General features: G+C 47.7%; 1 protein-coding gene across 4 annotated transcripts in view; it reads right to left on the reverse strand.

Moving 5' to 3' along the window:
- Window positions 1–323: 323 nt before the first annotated feature.
- The window catches only part of LOC119978879 (methyltransferase-like protein 27), a 62,415-nt gene continuing 41,618 nt past the window's right edge, over window positions 324–21,120 (reverse strand). For all 4 annotated transcript variants that reach the window (XM_038820790.1, XM_038820791.1, XM_038820789.1 and 1 more), the window contains 3 exons: window positions 1,647–1,785; window positions 1,413–1,505; window positions 324–658 (listed from right to left, as the gene is read on the reverse strand). In XM_038820790.1, the coding sequence (XP_038676718.1) occupies window positions 456–658; window positions 1,413–1,505; window positions 1,647–1,785 (435 nt within the window). In that variant the 3' untranslated portion in view covers window positions 324–455. The remainder of the gene's footprint in view (window positions 659–1,412; window positions 1,506–1,646; window positions 1,786–21,120) is intronic.

Here is a 21,120-nt window from a genome sequence, read left to right on the forward strand (position 1 = left end):
CAGGGCCTTAAATTGACGAAAATTCTCCTATTTCCATGGACAATAAGCGTTATGCCAGTTTCATGAGTGGATCCTGGATCCTTGCCTGGAGCAAAATGGTGGCAGGTATTCCATCAGTGCAATATGTGAACATATAGATCGCCCACCACCTTGGACACTAATCCATCCATTAAACACCTGAAAACGAGGCATTTTGAGGCTATGGATTTTTCGAACATTTGTAATAATTTCTCTCCTCATTTTTATGAATACATCAATTTCTCTGCCCAAACCGTGTAATATCAGCAACACATTCAATACAAATGAAGAACAAAGAGACAAGGAAAGGAAAGATCATTCTCTGGTTTATTTGCACCAGGTGACATTTCACTGATTTATTTTCATATTGAACTTATTTAATTGACAATTTACAAATGTGAAGCTCCCAGATTATTCAGGGATTGGTGACAGCGTCATTATTTCTTCTTGTAGACAGCCACTACCCCATCAGCGTACTCTTCTGACAACCCTGTCTCCAGCATATCCTTCTGCCAATTCTCCACATATCGCTCCACAACCTTCTCCCACAGGCCCTTGTTCACCAACTCCTGGGTTGAAGCAAGCAATTTACTTCTATGATCTGACTCCTCAGCTCTCAGCGTGAAACAGATAAAGCCACCTGTAAGAGGAATGCATCGACAGGTCTGTAGTGATATCATGTTTGTATTTGTAATTCACTGAATGACCACTAGGAGTCTCATTAGCATATAAATGAATGTTCGAATCAGGTGACCTCAGTCTGATGATCGATCTGGGAGAGAGAGAGTTGTTTGTGCATGTTCTTACTGTTATTCATCTCTTGTTTTGTACATAGTTGACCCACATTTAATGTTAATAAAGCGTTTATACTTATAGTTGCAAGTGTTCTTGTAATATAAACCGGGCCAGCCGACAAGAACATTAAAAGTTTGATGTGAAATAAACACTGGGAAGACAACCATTTCCTCAAGGACACAGTAAGACTGCAAGCCTCCTGGCAGTAACGCAGTCTCAGGATATATCAACAGCTGGTAGCTGTTGAAAATCTGCGCACATTTTGAAGGAAATTAACAATTGCCCTCAGTGTCCAAAATGGTTAGGCGGAGTTATTGGGTTATGTGGACAGGGTGGAAGTGATGGCTTAAGTGGGGTGGTGCAGACTCGATGGGTTGAATGGCCTCCTTCTGCACTGTATGTTCTATGTTCTAATTTGATTGTGAAACTCACATTCTTCACCTCCTATTTCTGTTTCTGTTTGAAGAGTTACCATCCCAGGATGTTATCTGCCCCCTGTTGTTGTTACCCTGTGGCAGCCATCTTGTTTTGTCGGTACTTCCTGTGGGTGCTAAACTGATGGGCCGAGTGGTCTGACAGGAATGGACCTTTCAGCTCACCTGGTTTGGTGACTCTCAGCATTTCTGGAAGGATGTCCCAGGGAAGGTGTTGTTGAGCCAATCCACCAACAATAGTCACTAAATCATAGGAACCTTCAACAATTCAAACAGCAAAAAGGAGGTTTGTTAGACTCTGCAGGAAAACTATTACTTCTTATCACAAATTGAGAATAAACGGACCTGTTCCCTGGGGACTGCAGGTCTAAATTAGTTGAGGTAGATTCTGTTGGTTACCTGGTTCTATCGGCAGTGGATTATCTGACGTTACAATCCAACATGTCAATCTCTGATACAGGCCTTTGGATTCCGCTATCTTCAACATTCGCTCACTGCCATCGATTCCATGAAAGTTCTTAAATCCCAGTTTCTGCAACTAAAGGAAACAGACTTTTTCACATTAGGTTTTATTCATCAAGCCTCTGATTAGAACATAGAACATTACAGCGCTGTACTGGCCCTTCGGCCCTCGATGTTGCACCGACCTGTGAATCCATCTGAAGCCTATCTGACCTACACTATTCCATTTTCATCCATATGTCTATCCAGTGACCACTTAAATGCCCTTAAAGTTGGCGAGTCTACTACTGTTGCAGGCAGGGCATTCCACACCCCTACGACTCTCTGAGTAAAGTAACTCCCTCTGACATCTGTCCAAATCTACCACCCCTCAATTCAAAGCTATGTCCCCTCGTGTTCGTCATCACCATCCGAGGAAAGAGACTCTCACTGTCCACCCTATCTAACCCTCTGACTATCTTATATGTCTCTATTAAGTCACCTCTCAGCCTTCTCCTCTCTAATGAAAACAACCTCAAGTCCCTGAGCGTTTCCTCGTAAGACCTTCCCTCCATACTAGGCAACATCCTAGTAAATCTCCTCTGAACCCTTTCCAAAGCTTCCACATCCTTCCTATAATGTGGTGACCAGAACTGCACGCAGTACTCCAGGAGCGGCCGCACCATAGCTATGTACAGCTGCAGCATGACCTTGTGGCTCCGAAACTCAATCCCCCTACTGATAAAGGCTAGCACACCATATGCCTTCTTAACAGCCCTATTAACCTGGGTGGCAACTTTCAGGGATTTATGTACCTGGATGCCAAGACCTCTCTGTTCATCTACACTACCAAGAATCTTGCCATTAGCCCAGTACTCTGCATTCCTGTTACTCCTTCCAAAGTGAACCACCTCACACTTTTCCGCATTAAACTCCATCTGCCACCTCTCAGCCCAGCTCTGCAGCTTATCTATGTCCCTCTGTATCCTATAACATCCTTCAGCACTATCCACAATTCCACCGACCTTCGTGTCATCTGCAAATTTACTGACCCATCCTTCTACACCCTCTTCCAGGTCATTTATAAAAATGACAAACAGCAGTGGCCCCAAAACAGATCCTTGCGGTACACCACTAGTAACTGAACTCCAGGATGTACATTTGCCATCAACCACCACCCTCTGACTTCTTTCAGCTAGCCAATTACTGATCCAAACCGCTAAATCACCTTCAATCCCATACTTCCTTATTTTCTGCAATAGCCTGCCGTGGGGAACCTTATCAAGCGCCTTACTGAAATTCATATACACCACATCAACCGCTTTACCCTCATCCACCTGTTTGGTCACCTTCTCAAAAAACTCAATAAGGTTTGTGAGGCATGACCTACCCTTCACAAAACCGTGTTGACTATCGCTAATCAACTTGTTCTTTTCAAGATGATTATAAACCCTATCTCTTATAACCTTTTCCAACATTTTACCCACAACCGAAGTAAGGTTCACAGGTCTATAATTACCAGGGTTGTCTCTACTCCCCTTCTTGAACAAGAGGACGCCATTTGCTGTCCTCCAGTCTTCCGGCACTATTCCTGTCGACAAAGACGACATAAAGATCAAGGACAAAGGCTCTGCAATCTCCCCCCTGGCTTCCCAGAGAATCCTAGGATAAATCCCATCTGGCCCAGGGGACTTATCTATTTTTACATTTTCCAAAATTGCTAACACCTCCTCCCTGTGAACCTCAATTCCATCTAGCCTGGTCGACTGAACCTGAGTATTCTCCTCGACAACATTGTCTTTCTCCAGTGTAAACACTGACGAAAAATATCCATTTAACACTGCCCCTATCTCCTCTGATTCCACACACAACTTTCCACTACTATCTTTGAGTGGCCCTAATCTCACTCTAGTCATTCTTTTGTTCCTGATATACCTATAGAAAGCCTTAGGGTTTTCCTTGATCCTATCCGCCAACGACTTTTCGTGTCCTCTCCTCGCTCTTCTTAACTCTCCCTTAAGGTCCTTCCTGGCCAACTTGGCCTTCATGTCTCATCCTAACAAAAGCCTTCTTCTTCCTCGTGACAAATGCTTCAACTTCCTTAGTAAACCATGGTTCCCTTGCTCGACAACTTCCTCCCTGCCTGACAGGTACATACTTATCAAGGACACGCAGTAGCTGTTCCTTGAAAAAGCTCCACATTTCGATTGTACCCATCCCCTGCAGTTTCCTTCCCCATCCTATACATCCTAAATCTTGCCGAATAGCATCATAATTGCCTTTCCCCCAGCTATAACTCTTGCCTTGCGGTATATACCTATCCCTGCCCATTGCTAAAGTAAACATAACCGAATTGTGATCACTATCACCAAAGTGCTCACCTACATCTAAATCTAACACCTGGCCGGGTTCAATACCCAGTACCAAATCCAATATGGCCTCGCCCGTTGTTGGCCTGTCTACATACTGTGTCAGAAAACCCTCCTGCACACACTGCACAAAAACTGACCCATCTATAGTACTCGAACTATAGTATTTCCAGTTAATATTTGGAAAGTTAAAGTCCCCCATAACAACTACCCTGTTACTCTCGCTCCTATCGAGAATCATCTTTGCAATCCTTTCCTCTACATCTCTGGAACTATTCGGAGGTCTACAGACAACTTCCAACAGGGTGAGCTCTCCTCTCCTGTTCCTAACCTCGGTCCATACTACCTCAGTAGACGAGTCCTCAAACGTCCTTTCTACCGCCGTAATACGTTCCTTGATTAACAATGCCACCCCCCCCCCCCCCCACCCCCTCTTTTACCATCTTCTCTGTTCTTACAGAAACATCTAAATCCTGGAACCTGCAACAACCATTCCTGTCCCAGCTCTACCCATGTCTCCGAAATTGCCACAACATCGAGATCCCAGGTACCAACCCATGCTGCAAGCTCACCCACCTTATTCCGGATGTTCCTGGCGTTGAAGTAGACACACTTCAAACCAGCGTCTTGCTTGCCGGTGCCCTCTTTCGAACTTTTAACCCTATCCCTGACCTCACTACTCTCAACATCCTGTACACTGGGACTACAATTTAGGTTCCCATCCCCCTGCTGAATTAGTTTAAACCCCCCCGAAGAGCACTAGCAAATCTCCCGCCCAGGATATTGGTACCCCTCTGGTTCAGGTGAAGACCATCCTGTTTGTAGAGGTCCCACCTACCCCAGAATGAGCCCCAATTATCCAGGAAACCAAAACCCTCCCTCCTGCACCATCCCTGTAGCCACGTGTTCAACTCCTCTCTCTCCTTATTTCTCACTTCGCTAGCACGTGGCACGGGTAACAACCCAAAGATAACAACTCTGTTTGTTCTAGCTCTCAGCTTCCACCCTAGGTCCCTGAATTTCTGTCTCAAATCCCCATCTCTCTTCCTACCTATGTCGTTGGTACCTATGGGGACCACGACTTGGGGCTGTTCCCCCTCCCCCTTAAGGATTCCAAAAACACAATCAGAGACATCGCGAACCCTGGCACCTGGGAGGCAACACACCAACCGTGAGTCTCTTTCGTTCCCACAGAACCTCCTGTCTGTTCCTCTAACTATGGAGTCCCCAATGACAAGTGCTCTGTTCCTCTTCTCCCTTCCCCTCTGAGCAACAGGGACAGACAGACCCTGTGCCCCATTGCTTACCCCTGGTAAGTCATCCCCCGCAACAGTATCCAAAACGGTATACTTGTTATAGAGGGGAACGACCACAGGGGATCCCTGCACTGCCTGCTGGTTCCCTCTCCCTCCCCTGACGGTAACCCATCTACCTTCTTCTTTTACCTGAGGTGTGACTACCTCCCTATAACTCCTCACAATAATCCACTCTGCCTCCCGAATGATCCGAAGTTCATCCAGCTCCAGCTCAGGTCCCTAACGTGGTTCTCGAGGAGCTGGAGTTGGGTATACTTCCCGCAGATGTAGTCAGCAGGGACACTCGAGGTGACCCTTTCCTCCCACATTCTGCAGGAGGAACATTCAACTGCCCTAGCCTCCATTCCCACTGAACTAATTTCCCAACTACTGAAAATCTGACCATACTGCACGTATGCAAATCTCCCCGGAACAGCCAATCAAAAGCTCTGCTCTGCTGCCCTCTGCTGGATGCTTGCCTTCACTCGAACTCCTCGGGTCACTTGCGCAGGTACACCTTCAACTTACACTGACCGCCCTGCACGTATGCAAATCTCCCCGCAACAGCCAATCAGAAGCTCTGCTCTGCTGCCCTCTGCTGGATGCTTGCCTTCCCTCGAACTCCTCGGGTCACTTGCGCAGATACACCTTCAACTTACGCTGACCGCACTGCATGTATGCAAATCTCCCCGGAACAGCCAATCAGAAGCTCTGCTCTGCTGCCCATTGTCCATTATATTTGTCTCTGGTGGATTTTATCAAGCTCCACATGAAGGGTCAACCGTGTAGCAGTGCCGGAATCTACACAGCTTCACGATATGATCAGCAGGTCAGGACTTGAACACTTGAACCAATTGCAACTAATTGGAAGCAGATTGATGAGAAAAATAAAAGGCCCGATCTAACCAAATTCATTCGAAGTGAGGCAAGGAGGGGAAATCGGCTGGTGTTTACCAACAGCCGACCTGGCAAGGTTGTCATCGGTATTTAAAGCTAATTGGGGCAATTAATGATGCCCTCCTGGGTTCAAGCTGCAAGTGACTCTCCCCCTGACTGATTCACCGTGTCCCCGCATTGGAGCTACCTGCTAAAGAGGGGGAGCAGCACTTAAACCAATCTTGCAGAGCAAACCATAGACAGCATGCAGGAATATCACCGAGTAGACCAGTTCCACGATTCGGCGATGTCGACCTGGCCGATGGAACCGTTTGGGGCCGGCTGTGGAATTCAGTGGGGAATTTCAGCAACATTCCAACGGGTCTATAGCCAGTTGGAGGAGTTCCAAAGGCTATGGCTGCAGGATAAGGCACTGGCAATGCTTGGCATCGAGGTCAACACTGCTGGGGTGGTGACCGCAGTGGAGCACAATGTCAGCAGCATAATTGGTGGTATCCAAGGTGTTGTTCAGTCAGTGATGACCATGACAGCATGCAAGACAGCATGTCCAAGTCACAGAGGGACATGTCCATGATGGTGGACCTCCCAAGGTTCTAGGCAGCATGTCCCAGTCTCAGGTAGGCATTGCTGAGGCAAACCAGAAGATGACCCAATCGCTGAGGGCCATGTCCCGGATGCAGGTGGACATTGACGTGGCACTGCAGAGCATGGCCCGCTCACAGAGAGGCATCGCTGAGGGAATCAACACCATTGTTCAGACATTGCCAGGGCTGGCAGAGCCAGATGATGTAGGGGCATTCCAAGTTCAATCAAGCTGTTCCTCCGTACCGAGGTGACCTCCAGGATTCTGTGGGCACTGATTGGGTGGAAGGAGCGCTGGAAGCAGAACCAGAGCCTCCCCACAGGGTGACTATGGCGGTCCACAGCTCGCCCAATTCCACCCTGCCCTGACAACGTCATGTCTTGGGGTCAGCATGCGGAGCAGGGTGTCAAGTCAGACGGGGCCCTCCAGCCCCAAACCATCCACAGGACAAGAGAGAGAGAGAGAGAGAATCCCACCTCTTCACCAGCATGGGTAAACTCACAAACCCTGGGCCACAGAAGCAAGAGGGCTACAACTGGCGAGCATACAGCCGCAAGGTGAAAAACAATTAACAACAATAACATGATATCAAGCAGAGAATTCCCCACCAGTTAAACATTAGCCAATAACAGTACAAAAGGAAAACAAAAACCATCAGCAACCCGCACGGTTCCCAAACCGAGAGTAGTTGACAGCCGCTGAGACAAAAATTACCAGTAGGCAATAAGGGCATCCTGACACAACCTCAGATGTCTGCTGCCTACACCAAGGCATGCAGGATCCAGATCCCGACAGCCCAATGGACCCCGATGCTCACTGCCTCGAGTCTCCATACCGGGTTGGCGTAATCACCGCGTGTGAGCTGGCCTCCACCGTGCCTGCAAAGTGCCTTTCAATCCTCACTGTGGATCCTGAAGACGAGTGGTGTGCTGTCATCACGGTTAACCAGTCTCACATCCGATTGAAATTGGACACTAGCGCATCTGTAAACCTCATATCACAGTCGGACCTCGGCAGCATCCGAGACCAACCTAGCATTCTTCCACCACCCTTCCAGTTCCTTGACCACAATGGCAATGCCATAGCTGCCAGTGGATCATGTCAGCTAGGTGTATCTCACAAGGCAATCAAAGTGACGTTACGATTCGAGATTGTCTGGCCTGACAAGGCCTCTCTGCTCGGAGCTCGCTCACGCAAACTCCTAAATCTGGTCCAGCGCGTCCATGCCATGTCCGCGACACCGGCGACTGCCTCGCCCAATGTAAATCTCCAGGCTGAGATAGACGACATTCTCACGCAATACCACAATGTGTTTGATGGAATGGGCACGCTCCCATATCATTACAAGATATTGCTCAAACTGAATGCCATCCCAGTCATCCATGCACCGCGCCGGGTGCCGGCTCCTCTCAAGGATCGTCTGAAAACGCAGCTACGAGAGCTCCAAGACCAGGGTATCATATCAAAGGTCACGTAACCAATAGACTGGGTCAGCTCCGAGGTCTGCGTCAAGAAGCCCTCTGGTGAACTCCGCATTTGCATTGATCCCAAAGTGTGAAGAGGTAACTTGTGAGATGGCTCATGCCAAATTCTTTACCAAGCTGGACGCCTCCTGTAGGTTCTGGCAGATACACCTGGACGAGTCCAGTCGGAAGCTGTGCATGTTTAACACTCCGTTCGGCAGCTTTCGCTACAACCGCATGCCTTTTGGTATCATATCAGCTTCCGAAGTATTTCATTGCATAATGGAGCAAATGATGGGGGGCATCGAGGGGGTGCGAGTCTATGTGGACGATGTGATCATCTGGTACAAAAAGGCGATCCTCCGTTTCCTCGGGATGGTGAATTTTCTCGGGATATTCATCCCCAATATGGCATCCCGCACCACAGCCCTCCGGCATCTCGGAAAAGGGTCGAGAGTGTTCCAGTGGTTTCCCGCACATCAAGCGGAGTGGCTTGAGCTGAAGGCGAAGCTCACCACAGCCCCAGTACTGGCATTGTTTTACCCAACCAAGGATACCAAGATATCCACAGATGCAAGCCAGGACGGCATTGGGGCTGTGCTCCTCCAGCGAGACAACTCCTCGTCCTGGGCTCCAGTGGCACACGCCTCCAGGGCCATGACTCCGACCGAACAACGGTATGCCCAGATCGAAAAGGAGTTCTTGGGTCTCTTGACAGGAATAGTCAAGTTTCATGACTACGTATACGGTCTGCCAAAGTTCACGGTGGAAACAGACCACAGGCCTTTAGTCCACATAATCCAAAAGAATTTAAATGACATGACACCTCGGCTGCAGCAAATTCTTCTTTGTCTCCACCGATATGACTTCAAACTTGTCTACACACTGCTCGTCGGGTAAGGAACAGATCGTCGCGGATGCCCTATCCCGATCCGTCACCACGCCGTGTGAACAGGGCGACTTCATTCGCCACATTGAAGCACAGGTGCAGCTGTGTGCCAGCAACCTCCCAGTCACTGATGAACGAGTACGCAAAGAAACTGCCAAAGATCCCCTACTGCAGTGGGTGATGAAGCACCTTGCCCATGGCTGGCAAAAGGGGCAGTGCCCCCAATTCTTCAATGTTAAGGACAAGCTGTCGGTTGTTGAGGGGATCCTTCTTAAACTAGATAGAATCGTCATTCTCCAAAGCATGCAAAACATGGTGCTCAGACAGTTCCATGAGGGTCATGTGGGGGTCGAGAAATATTGACACAGAGGTCAGCAGGCAGTTTATTGGCCTGGAATCAGCCAGGACATTGCCAACACAGTCCTCAACTGCACAACATGCCAGAAATTTCAACCAGCTCAGCCCAAGGAAACGTTGCAACAGCACGAGATCATGACCTCTCCGTGGTCCAAGGTGGGGATAGACCTCTTTCGCGCCAATGGGCGTGATTACGTTCTCCTGGTCAACTACTTCTCTCGCAGTGGTGAAACTGTCGGACCTCACGTCCAAGTCCGTCATCAAATCCTGCAAAGAGACGTTTGCCAGGCATGGGATACCACTCACGGTAATGAGTGATAAAGGTCCATGTTTCTGCAGCCAAGAGTGGTCCGACTTTGCACGATCCTGCCACTTTAGCCACATCACATCCAGTCCCCATTACCCGCAATCAAACGGGAAGGCCGAGAAAGGGGTCCATGTTGTCAAGCGGTTGCTGTGCAAGGCTGCAGACTCAGCCTCGGATTTCAACCTGGCGCTATTGGCATACAGGGCAACCCATCTGTTGACTGGTTTGTCTCCGGCGCAGTTGTTCATGAACCGCAACCTGAGGGCGACTGTTCCAGCCATCCATGTTCCAGAACTTGACCCCTTCACGGTGCTGCAGAAGGTGCAGCGATCCAGGGATCAGCAAAAAATAACGTATGATGCTCATGCCATGGACCTGCCTGCGCTGGCTCCAAACGATGTTGTTCGCATTCAGCTGCCTGAGGGAGGTTGGTCAGCCCCAGCTGTTGTTGTCAGACAGGCTGCTCCCAGGTCTTTCGTTGTCCAAATGGCTGATGGCTCCATTTTATGGCTCAACAGGAGGGCGCTGCGTAAAGTTCCCTGCCCACCACCCGACCGCACTTCTCCGCATGTCATCATGCCTCCTCCGGACATCTTGCACCATGAGGCAACCGATCTGGCAGCAATCCCACCTGTCCACAAGGCCACCGATCTGGCAGCCATCCCACCTGTCCCCAAGGCCACCGAGATGGCAGCCATCCCGCCTGTCCAGGTGCCAGTGTCCCCCCCTCCACCTCTGCGGCGATCAACAAGAATTCGTTGTCCATCACAAAGACTGAATCTATAGACTTAAATCTTGTAAATTTTGTTCAGTTTGCTCTGTATCTGCATGATAGACACCTTTCCATGTACATATGTTCATTCATTCCCCACTTGTACATAGCTATGCATGCATATACAGCCGCGTTCCAAAATTTATTTTAAAAGGGGGAGATGTCATAATATCCACTCATGTATATCATGAGATGCAGACAGGCAGTGATTGACACACATGATAACCAATGAACACACATGACACAGAACAATCAATCACCAGACAGGACACCACCACTATAATGTCCACAGGGCATTAAGGCTCTCCCTCTCTCACAAGACACAGCTAGGGAGATAGTCGCAGTGTACAGGACAATCACCATGTGATAGAGAGCTAGTCTGGTCAAGCCAGTAGGAGGTTATCAGTTAGGTTAATAGAGTGTCAATCCACAGCAGATTATGTACAGCAACCAACAGGTTCAATAAAACAGTGTTGGACCATTTCCTGTGTCAGAAGCCTGTTTCTCGTTTTACTGCATCCAGTTGCAGTTGATGTTATACGAACACAGATAACACATCACAGTGGTTAACACAGTCTTCAGGCTGGCAATGCCTTTTGACATTCCGCCATCCACTAAAATTTGCTATACTTATTCAGCAAGTTCGTCAGTGGAGCAACTACGCTACTACAATTTGGCAGAAATTTTTGGTAAAATCCACTCATGCCAAGAAATCTCATTATTTCCCTTCACGTTGAGGGTATTGGAAACTCCCCAATAACTTCTGTTTTCACATCCCGTGGGACCATTCGACCCTGTTCAATTGTATGGCCAAGGACTGTAACTTGGGCTTTTCCAAATTCACTCTTGGCTAGGTTTATCACCAAAACCTGAAGTCGATCGAAAAACTCCATCAGACGCTTCAAATGTTCTTTCCATGTTGAACTGAAAATCACCAGATCGTTGATGTAAATCGCACAATTCGATGATCCTGAAACAACTTTGTTAGTTAACCGTTGAAATGTGGCTGGGGCTTTTTCATGCCAAATGGTATAACTTTGAATTGATATATACCATCTGGAGTCACAAAAGATGAAATATCCTTCGCCCTTTCGGATAAAGGTACTTGCCGGTAACCTTTAAATAAATCCAGTTTGGAAATAAAAGCTGATTGTCCCAACTTCTCAATGCAATCCCCCAAGCAGGGGATTGGATGAGAGTCCGTTCTTGTAACTGCATTAACCTTTCTATAGTCCACACACAATCATTGGGTATCATCTGGTTTTGGTACCATCACTATGGGTGAGCTCCATTGGCTGGAACCCACTTCAATTATGCCATTTTTTAGCATACTTTAAATTTCTTTGTTAATCTGTGCCAATTTTAAAGGGTTAAGTCAACATGGATGTTATTTATTTGTAACAGCATTTCCCACATCTACGTCATTTATAGCCATTTTAGTGCTTCCCAATATATCTCCACAAACTTGCCCATGTGATATTAATAACTCTTTCAGGTCAGTTTGCCCTTCCTCTGGAAGGTAATTCAACAATTTATCCCAATTTTTGACAGCCTCAATTATCCAATTTAATTTGAGGAATGTCAAATTCAGAGTCATCTGGATTTGGTTCGTCACTTTGAGTTAGAATCACTAAAACCTCCTCCTTTTTCTCTCCTTCACTTTCATGGTACCTTTTGTCACACTCGGTGAGTTTTCCTTCTATCTGCCATTCTTACTGCATAATTCACCTCACCTAATTTCCGTTCAATCTGATAAGGTCCACAAAACCTTGCTTTTAAAGGTTCACCTGCCACTGGCAACAATACTAAACCTTTAACTCCCCTGGCAAGAATACAAACTTTTGCTTTCTTGTCCGCTACCCGTTTCATCACATGTGGGGCAACTTTTAAATGTTTTCTAGCCAATTCACCTGCTCTATTTAGTTGTTCCCTAAATTTTGAAACGTGACCCAATAATGTAATTTCAGAATGCTCACTCACCAATTTCTCCTTAATCAATTTAATTGGTCCTCTAACCTCATGATCAAAAATGAGTTCAAAAGGATTGAGTTTGGTTGAAGTATTAGGTGCATCCCGAATTGCATACGGTACAAATGGAATTATTTTATCCCAATCCTCTGGATAATCTTGACAATAAGCCCTCAACACTGTATTTAATGTCTGATGCCACATTTCTAATGCTCCCTGCGAATCTGGATGGTACGCAGTTGATTGAAATTGTTTCACTCCTAAACTATCCATCACTTTCTTGAATAACCTTGAGGTAAAATTTGATCCTTGATCCGATTGTATTTCTGTGGGTAGACCATATCTGGTAAAAAAGTTCGAGTAACTCCTCCAAAATCTTTTTAGCTGTGATACTGCATAATGGAATGGCTTCTGGAAACCTAGTAAACACATCCATTTTAGTCAAAAGATATTGATTCACACTTTTTGTTTTAGGAAGCGGTTCTATGCAGTCAATTAAGATGCTTGTAAAAGGTTCCTCAAATGCAGGAATGGGTATTAAGGGCACTGGTTTTAACACCACTTGAGGTTTCCCTATCACTTAAGATGTGTGACATGACCGACAAAATTTAAATACATCTTTATGTAGTCCAGGCCAAGAAAAATGTTTTTGTATTTTAGCTTGAGTTTTCATTACTCCCAAATGACCTTCTACTGGTACCTCATGTGCAACTCGCAACACCTCCTTTCTATATCCTACCAGCAATACCACTGAATGAACTTCTGCCCACTTTTCATCTGCCTGCATATGTAAAGTTCTCCATTTCCTCATTGAGACATCATTTTTGAGGTAATAACATTCTTGTATACACTCAGATTCCTCTTTCGTATATACTTTCTGATACATCCGTTTTATTTCTATATCTTTCTGTTGTAACACCGCCAATTTTCGTGAACAAAAAATATCTGCCTCATCCTCCACCTGTTCTTGTTCTTTTCCAACCACCTGATCAAAAATCGTTTCTGATAATTGAACTTCAGCTTTATCTTCACTCTTTAATTTCTCCTCTTGTCTTAACCTGTGACTGAAACGTTGTTCCTATACAATCCGTATAAATCCCAGGATATTCGTCGTTCAACACTTCAGTTGTTTGATTTTCCACTGGCTCATCAACCACAGTAGGCATCACTCCCACCTGTGAGCCAGCTATATCATGACCCAAACTAAACTGTGTTCCTGGACAAGATAGTTTCTCCATTACTTCTACTAACACATCACCACACTTCACTGGACTCTCCAACCATACCTTATATAATGGAACACTACTCGTCTCACCCTGAATTCCACATATTACCACCTTTTCTGGCAATATTCCTCCCAAACTACATAACTCCTCATCTCTTACCATCAAAAGACTGACTAGCTCCCGTATCGCTTAAAATTCTGACTTCTTTACATACTCCTCCTAATACACATGAATAAAATTTGCCCACACAAGTAAATTCTTATCAATCACCTCTTGACCAAGCTGTACAATCTTTTGTACCTCCTTTGTTTCACTTGAGCTTTCCTTTATCACTTGAACAAACCCCAGTGGGTTATCCTGTTTTACCACATCTGCCTTCCCAGTGCTTTTCTTCAACCCCCAACACTGTGACTTTACATGGCCTAGTTTATTACAGTAAAAACATCTGAAACTTCTAATTTCTCTTCCACCCTCCTGGATTTTATTAAATCTGAGGGACACTATCCTTCTTATCGCCCATCAGATCCTCTTTACCTTTTCAACCTGAGTATTTCTCTTTTCCCCAGTTTCTATCCCTCACAGGCTGAAACTGATGTCGGAACCCAATGTTTGATTTATGAACTAATCCATAATCATCTGCCATTTCTGATGCTAACCTTGCAGTTTTAGCCCTCTGCTCTTCCACATGGGTTCAAAGCTTTTTTCCACCTATCAAAATTACTCTGTTTGATCCTTTCAAACTCCATGTATGTTTGACCAGGTTCTTTCCTTAAATTTCAAAACCTTTGTCTGTAGGCTTCAGTCACTAATTCATATGCAGCTAAGATGATTTTTCCATTTCCTCATACGTCCCAGATGCCTCCTCTGATAGTGATGCAAACACTTCACTCACTCTTCCTACCAACTTTGCATAAATCACTAATACCCATGTCCTGTGGCCATTTCATATGTTTAGCTACCTTTTCAAATGAAATAAAAAAGGCTTCTCCCTCCTTCTCGTCAAACCTTAGCAATGCTTGGACATATTTAAAAAGATCAGCACCAAGCCTTTGACTGTGATACACATGTTCAATATCTTCATCACTACCCTCAGACTGCACGTTTCTCTTTCCATCCACCAATTTTAACTGACTGTCATGTTTCACGGCCATTTTCTCAAAGTCTCTTTTCTTTTCTCTTTCCCTGAACTGTACATCCCTTTCTTTTTGTTCTGCTAGACCTATTCTTCGTTTTTCTCTTTCCTCTCTCTCCTTTTCTATTTATAATGAGGGCTATTCTTACTTTTTCTCTCAGTTCGTATTCAAGCTGCTTTTATTCTTTTTCATGCTCAAGCTGTGTGATCTGTAAATGAATTCTTGCCATTTCCAATGATTCTGACTGTCTCAGGCAATTTTAAATGTTCAGCTACCGCCGCAATTACCTCTTCTTTTTGTATGTTGTCAGGTAATGTGAATTGCAATGTATTTGCCAAATCCAAAAGCCTTTTTTTAGTCTCTCTTTGTAAGGTACTGCATGTGACCATCTCCACCTCAAAAACCTCTGAGCCTCTGAAAGAGCCATTGGCCACAATATACTCCCTACTTAAATTGGAATACCACACCTGAGAAGCAAACACAAATGTGCTCACCCCTCACTGTCTTTAAGTTCACTAAGCCAACCCAATCACGAAAGATAGACTTTGACCCCGGATGAGCCGCCAATTTGTTATGAGCCAGGGTTTAGAAAACTGTTTATAGATTTTTGGTATGAGGAGCATAAGGTCCTACCTTTCAAGTGTTATTCAACAGAGGCCTTAACCACTTTGAATCAAAAACAAAGTTTATTCGACAAATTCAGTTCACATTTCTATAAACACACACAGTAAGCATTTTTATCAACTACAGACATGAATACCCCACACAGCTACAGTTCTCTATATCTATAACCCTTAATAACTTCCCATTCAACTGATAACAACATCCAATAAACCAGAATTTTTTTTTTTACCAAAACAGTAGGTTTGAATTCTGTCCAGAAAACAATGATCACTTTTAAATTATCAAGTGATCTGGAGACCTTTTAACATGCAGAGAGAGACATGAGAAACCTTCTTAGCCTGAATCCAGCTTCCAACTGTAAAATGAAAGTGAAACGCAGAGCCACAGACTAAATGTGAAACCAAACCAAAAACACAGAGCCACAGCCCAGCTCCACCAACACAATGACATCTCTGAAGCCATTTGCAATGAGACAAAACATTTCTTAAAGGGACAATCCCAGGTAACATCCTGGTAACCCTTTTCAGTACCCTCTCTAAAGCCTCAATATCCTCTTGGTCGTGTGGCGACCAGAATTGAACACTATATTCCAAGTAAAAGCAAATTACTGTGGATGCTGGAATCTGAAACGAAAGTGGAAATGCTGGAAAATCTCTGCAGGTGTCGCAGCATCTGTAGGGAGAGAAAAGAGGTAATGTTTTGAGTCTGATGACTCTTTGTCAAAGTTGCCAGACCTGCTGAGATTTTCCAGCATTTTCTCTTTTATTTCACTATATTCCAAGTGTAGCCGAACCTAAGGTTTTATACAGCTGCAGCATAACTTCCAATTTTTATCGTCAACGCCCTGGCCAATGAAGGCAAGCATTACGTATGCCTTCATGACCACCTTCTCCACCTGCATTGGCACTTTCAGTGACCTGTGGACCCAGCTCTCTCTTTCTGTCAATACTCTTAAAGATTCTGGCATTTACTGTATATTTCCCACCTGTATTAGACCTTCCAAAATGCTTTACCTCACATTTGTCCAGATTAAACTCCATTTGCCAACTCTCTGCCCAAGTCTCTAACCAATCTATATCCAGTTGTATCCTCTGACAATCCTCATCACTTTCTGCAAATCAACCAACATTTGTGTCATCCGCAAACTTCCAAATCAGATCAGTTACACTTTCCTCCTAATCATTTATATATACTAGAAACAGCAAAAATTCTCGCACTGATCCCAGTGGAACACCACTAGTCACAGGCTTCCATTCACAAAAGCACCCTTCCACCTCTACCTTGTCTTCTATGATTGAGCCAGTTCTGTATCTATCTTGCCAACTCACTGCTGATCCCATGTGACTTCACCTTCCGTACCAGCCTGCCATGAGGGACCTTGTCGAAGACCTTACTGAAGTCCATGTAGACAACATCCACTGCCCTCCCTTCATCAATCATCTTCATCACTTCCTCGAAAAACTCGATCAAGTTAGTAAGACATGACCTCCCGTTCACAAAACCGTGCTGCTCCTCGCTGATATGTCCACTTGCTTACAAATAGGAGTAAATCATGTCTCGATGAATCCTCAATGTGGTGAATGTATTCACCTCAGTATGAACTGTCTGTACAGTCCTGTGAATATGACCTGGAAATTATAATACGGTCTACTTCCAGGAACTGTACTGGAACCTCGGTGGGATCCGCCTCTGGCTCCGTCCTCACCGGGGCGATAGATAGACCGGCCACCTGTGGGTGGCACTCATTTGTACAGCAGACACGGACTGGCGAGTTCCAGGATAGTAAAGCCTTAGATTCACTCATTCTCACAGTCTCACAGTGGATTAACGGTGTAACAATTTAGTATTCTGCGACAGCTCCATGGAAGCCCCTCTAAAGCCAGATAAGCTCAAACTCGATGCGCAAGCGACAGAGGCCAAGAAGATCTTTGAACATTGGCTTTGCTGTTTCGAGGCCTACCTCGACTCGTCCACAATGCCTCGCTCTGAAACCCTCAAACTGCGACTCCTCCACGCTCGGGTGAGCCATCGAATCTCCGTGATGATAGAGAAAGCTGCCACGTACGAGGCCGCGGTCACGACCCTCAAGGCGCATTTCATGAAGCCCCCAAACGAGGTGTTCGCGCGACACCTCCCCACTACTCGCCATCAACGCGCCGGACGAGTACCTGGAAAACCTGACCCTACTCGCAAGGAACTGTAACTATCGGGATGTGACGGCGGAGAAGCACAGGAATCTACAGATCTGGGACACCTACGTGGCTGGCGTCCGATCGAACTACATCAGGCAGTGCCTGCTGGGAAACGGGACCACTGACCTGAGGGACACAGTGAAACTAGCCACCTTATTAGAGGTGGCCTACCAGGTCCTCAGTGCGTTCCCGCGGACCCGGGGACACCATCGGCGCGGCCCCCATCAGTGCTGACTAAGTCACAGGCCTGTGTCACGCGGCTGCCCATCCAAATCGGGGAACCGCAGTGCTACCTCTCCGGCCAGGGTCAACACCCCCGACAGCGTTGCCCAGCCCGCACAGCGACGTGCAGCGACTGTGGCAAAAAGGGACACTTCGCCAGAGCATGTCTGCGCCGACCTGAAGCCCAGAAATTAAAAACTCACCAGGCCCGACCCATGGACTCACAGATTCGCAGACCCCGCAATGTGGCTGCATGCCAGCCGGGAACGCCCCTTTCAGACGCGTCTTCAGCCTCATGCGACTCATGGGGGCCGCCATCTTGGCGCCACCTTCAACCCAGCCCGACACGTGCGACTCATGGGGGCCGCGATCTTGGTCACCGTCTTCGACCCAGCCTGACACGTGCACCACATGGTGGCCGCCATTTTGTGATACCGCCGACCATGCCAGCTACCCGCAGCTTGGCGCAGTCACTCTCATCCAGTCGTAGCCAAAGCAGCTGAAAAATTCCATGATGGCCGTCCAGGTCAACGGGCACGAGACCCCCTGTCTTTTTGATCCAGGAGCACGGAGAGCTTTGTTCACCCTGGCGCGGTAAGGCGCTGCTCCCTTCACATCTCCCCCACATCCCAAACAATCTCCCTTGCCCACGGATCCCATTCAGTTCAGATCCGGGGGTACTGTATCGCTAACCTCGCGATGCAGGGTGCCAAGTACGCTCGTTTTAAGCTGTAGGTCCTCCCTCAGCTCTGCGCCCCCCTACTGCTCAGATTGGACTTTCAACGTAACCACTGAAGCCTGACCCTACAGTTCGGCAGACCCTTACCCCCCTCATGGTATGCAGCCTCGCGACCCTCAAGGTCCCCCCCCCCCCCTTCGCTCTTTGCGAACCTCACTCCTGACTGTAAAACTGTCGCCACCAGGAGCAGGCGGTACAGTTCCTAAGACATAGTTTTTAACAAGTCGGAGGTCCAGCGACTGTTGAGGGAAGGGATCATCAAGGCCAGCAACAGCCCCTGGAGAGCACAAGTGGTGGTCATCCTGATCGGGGAAAAGAATCGGATAGTTGTGGACTACAGCCAGACCATTAACTGGTTCAAGCAACTGGATGCGATCTGGTCAACCAGATCGTGCAGTACCCGGTGTTCTCAATGGTCGATCTGAAGTCGGCCTACCACCAGCTCCCGATCCGCCCGGAAGAGCGCCACTACACTGCTTTTGAAGCTGCCGGCCGACTCTTCCACTTCCTCAGAGTCCCTTTCGGCGTCACTAACGGGGTCTCGGTTTTCCAGAGAACGATGGACTGAAAAGTGGACCATTACGGGTTGTGGGCTACATACCCGTACTTGGACAATGTGACCATCTGCGGCCATGATCAGCAGGACCATGACGCCAACCTTCAGAGGTTCCTCTAGGCCGCCCAATCCCTCAACCTCACATATAACAAGGAGAAGTGTGTTTTCCGCACAACCCGGCTAGCCATCCTCGGCTATGTTGTGGAGAACGGAGTCAAAGGGCCCGACCCTGACCGTATGCACCCCCTCACGGAACTCCCCCCTCCCCACAGCCTCAAGGCCCTCAAACGATCCTGAGGCTGTTCTCCTACTCCGCCCAGTGGGTCCCCAACTATGCGGACAAAGCCCACCCACTTATTAAAACCACCACTTTTCCCCTGATGGCTGAGGCCACTCGGCCTTCAGCCGCATCAAGGCCGACATCACGAAGGCCGTAATGCAGGCGGTGGATGAGTCTGTCCCCTTCCAGGTAGAGAGCGATGCATCAGACGTCACCCTGGCCGCCACACTCAACCAGGCGGGCAGACCAGTAGCCTTCTTCTCTAGAACCCTCCACACTTCCGAAATCCGACACTCCTCGGTCGAGAAGGAAGCACAAGCCATAGCGGAAGCCGTGCGGCACTGGAGGCACTACCTTGCCAATAGGAGATTCACCTTCATCACCGATTAGCGGTCGGTTGCCTTTATGTTTGACAATGCACATCGGGGCAAAATTAAGAATGACATAATCTTGAGGTGGAGGATCGAACTCTCCACCGACAATTACGATATCAAGTATTGTCCTAGGAAGCTCAATGAGCCCCCAGATGCCCTGTCTGCGGCACATTCGCCAGCGCGCAAGATAGCCGACTTCGGACTATCCACGATGACCTCTGTCACCCGGGGGTCACCCTGCTTACTCACTTTATTAAGGCCCGCAATCTGCCCTTCTCCACCGAGGAGGTCAAGGCCATGACCAGGGACTGCCAGGTCTGCGCAGAGTGCAAACCGCACTTCTACCAGCCAGGCAAGGCCCAACTGGTAAAGGCCTCCCGGCCCTTTGAGCGCCTTAGTATTGACTTCAACGGGCCCCTCCCCTCCACCAACCGTAATATATACTTATTAACCATCGTTGATGAGTACTCCCGCTTCCCCTTCGCTGTCACCTGTCCCGACATGACCTCGGCCACTGTAATAAAGGCACTGCACAGCATCTTCACACTGTTCAGTTTCCCCGCCTATGTCCACAGCGACCGGGGCACGTCGTTCATGAGCGATGAGCTACGTCAGTACCTGCTCAGCAAAGGCATCGCCTCGAGCAGGACTACGAGCTATTAGCCGCAGGGAAACGGGCAGGTGGAGAGGGAGAACGGAACGGTATGGAAGGCCGCCCTTCTGGCCCTCCAGTCTAGAAGTCTCCCGAACCCCGCTGGCAGGAGGTCCTCCCCGACGCCTTCCACTCCATTAGATCGCTCCTCTGCACAGCCACAAACGAGACCCCTCACGACTGTTTGTTTCTCTTCCCTCAGAAGTCCATCTCCGGGGTCTCGCTTCCATCTTGGCTGACAACTCCGGGACCTGTCCTTCTACGGAAGCATGCGAGGAGCCATAAGACAGACCCCCTGGTCGAGAGTGTCCAGCTGCTGCACGCCAGCCCCCAGTACGCCTACATCGCGCACCAGGACGGACGGCAAGATACGGTCTCCCTACAGGACCTGGCGCCAGCTGGTTACCCTGGCAAGGCACCCCCCTCCCCGCTGCCTACTGCTACCCCCAGCGCCCCTTCCACCCCGGGTCTCCTGTATTGTCCCGCACCTGCACTGCCACCAACCACCACCTCCCTGCCTACCCCCACCCCTCA

This window comes from Scyliorhinus canicula, chromosome 15 (assembly GCF_902713615.1).
Source record: "Scyliorhinus canicula chromosome 15, sScyCan1.1, whole genome shotgun sequence".
In the NCBI taxonomy this organism is placed as follows: Eukaryota; Metazoa; Chordata; class Chondrichthyes; order Carcharhiniformes; family Scyliorhinidae; genus Scyliorhinus; species Scyliorhinus canicula.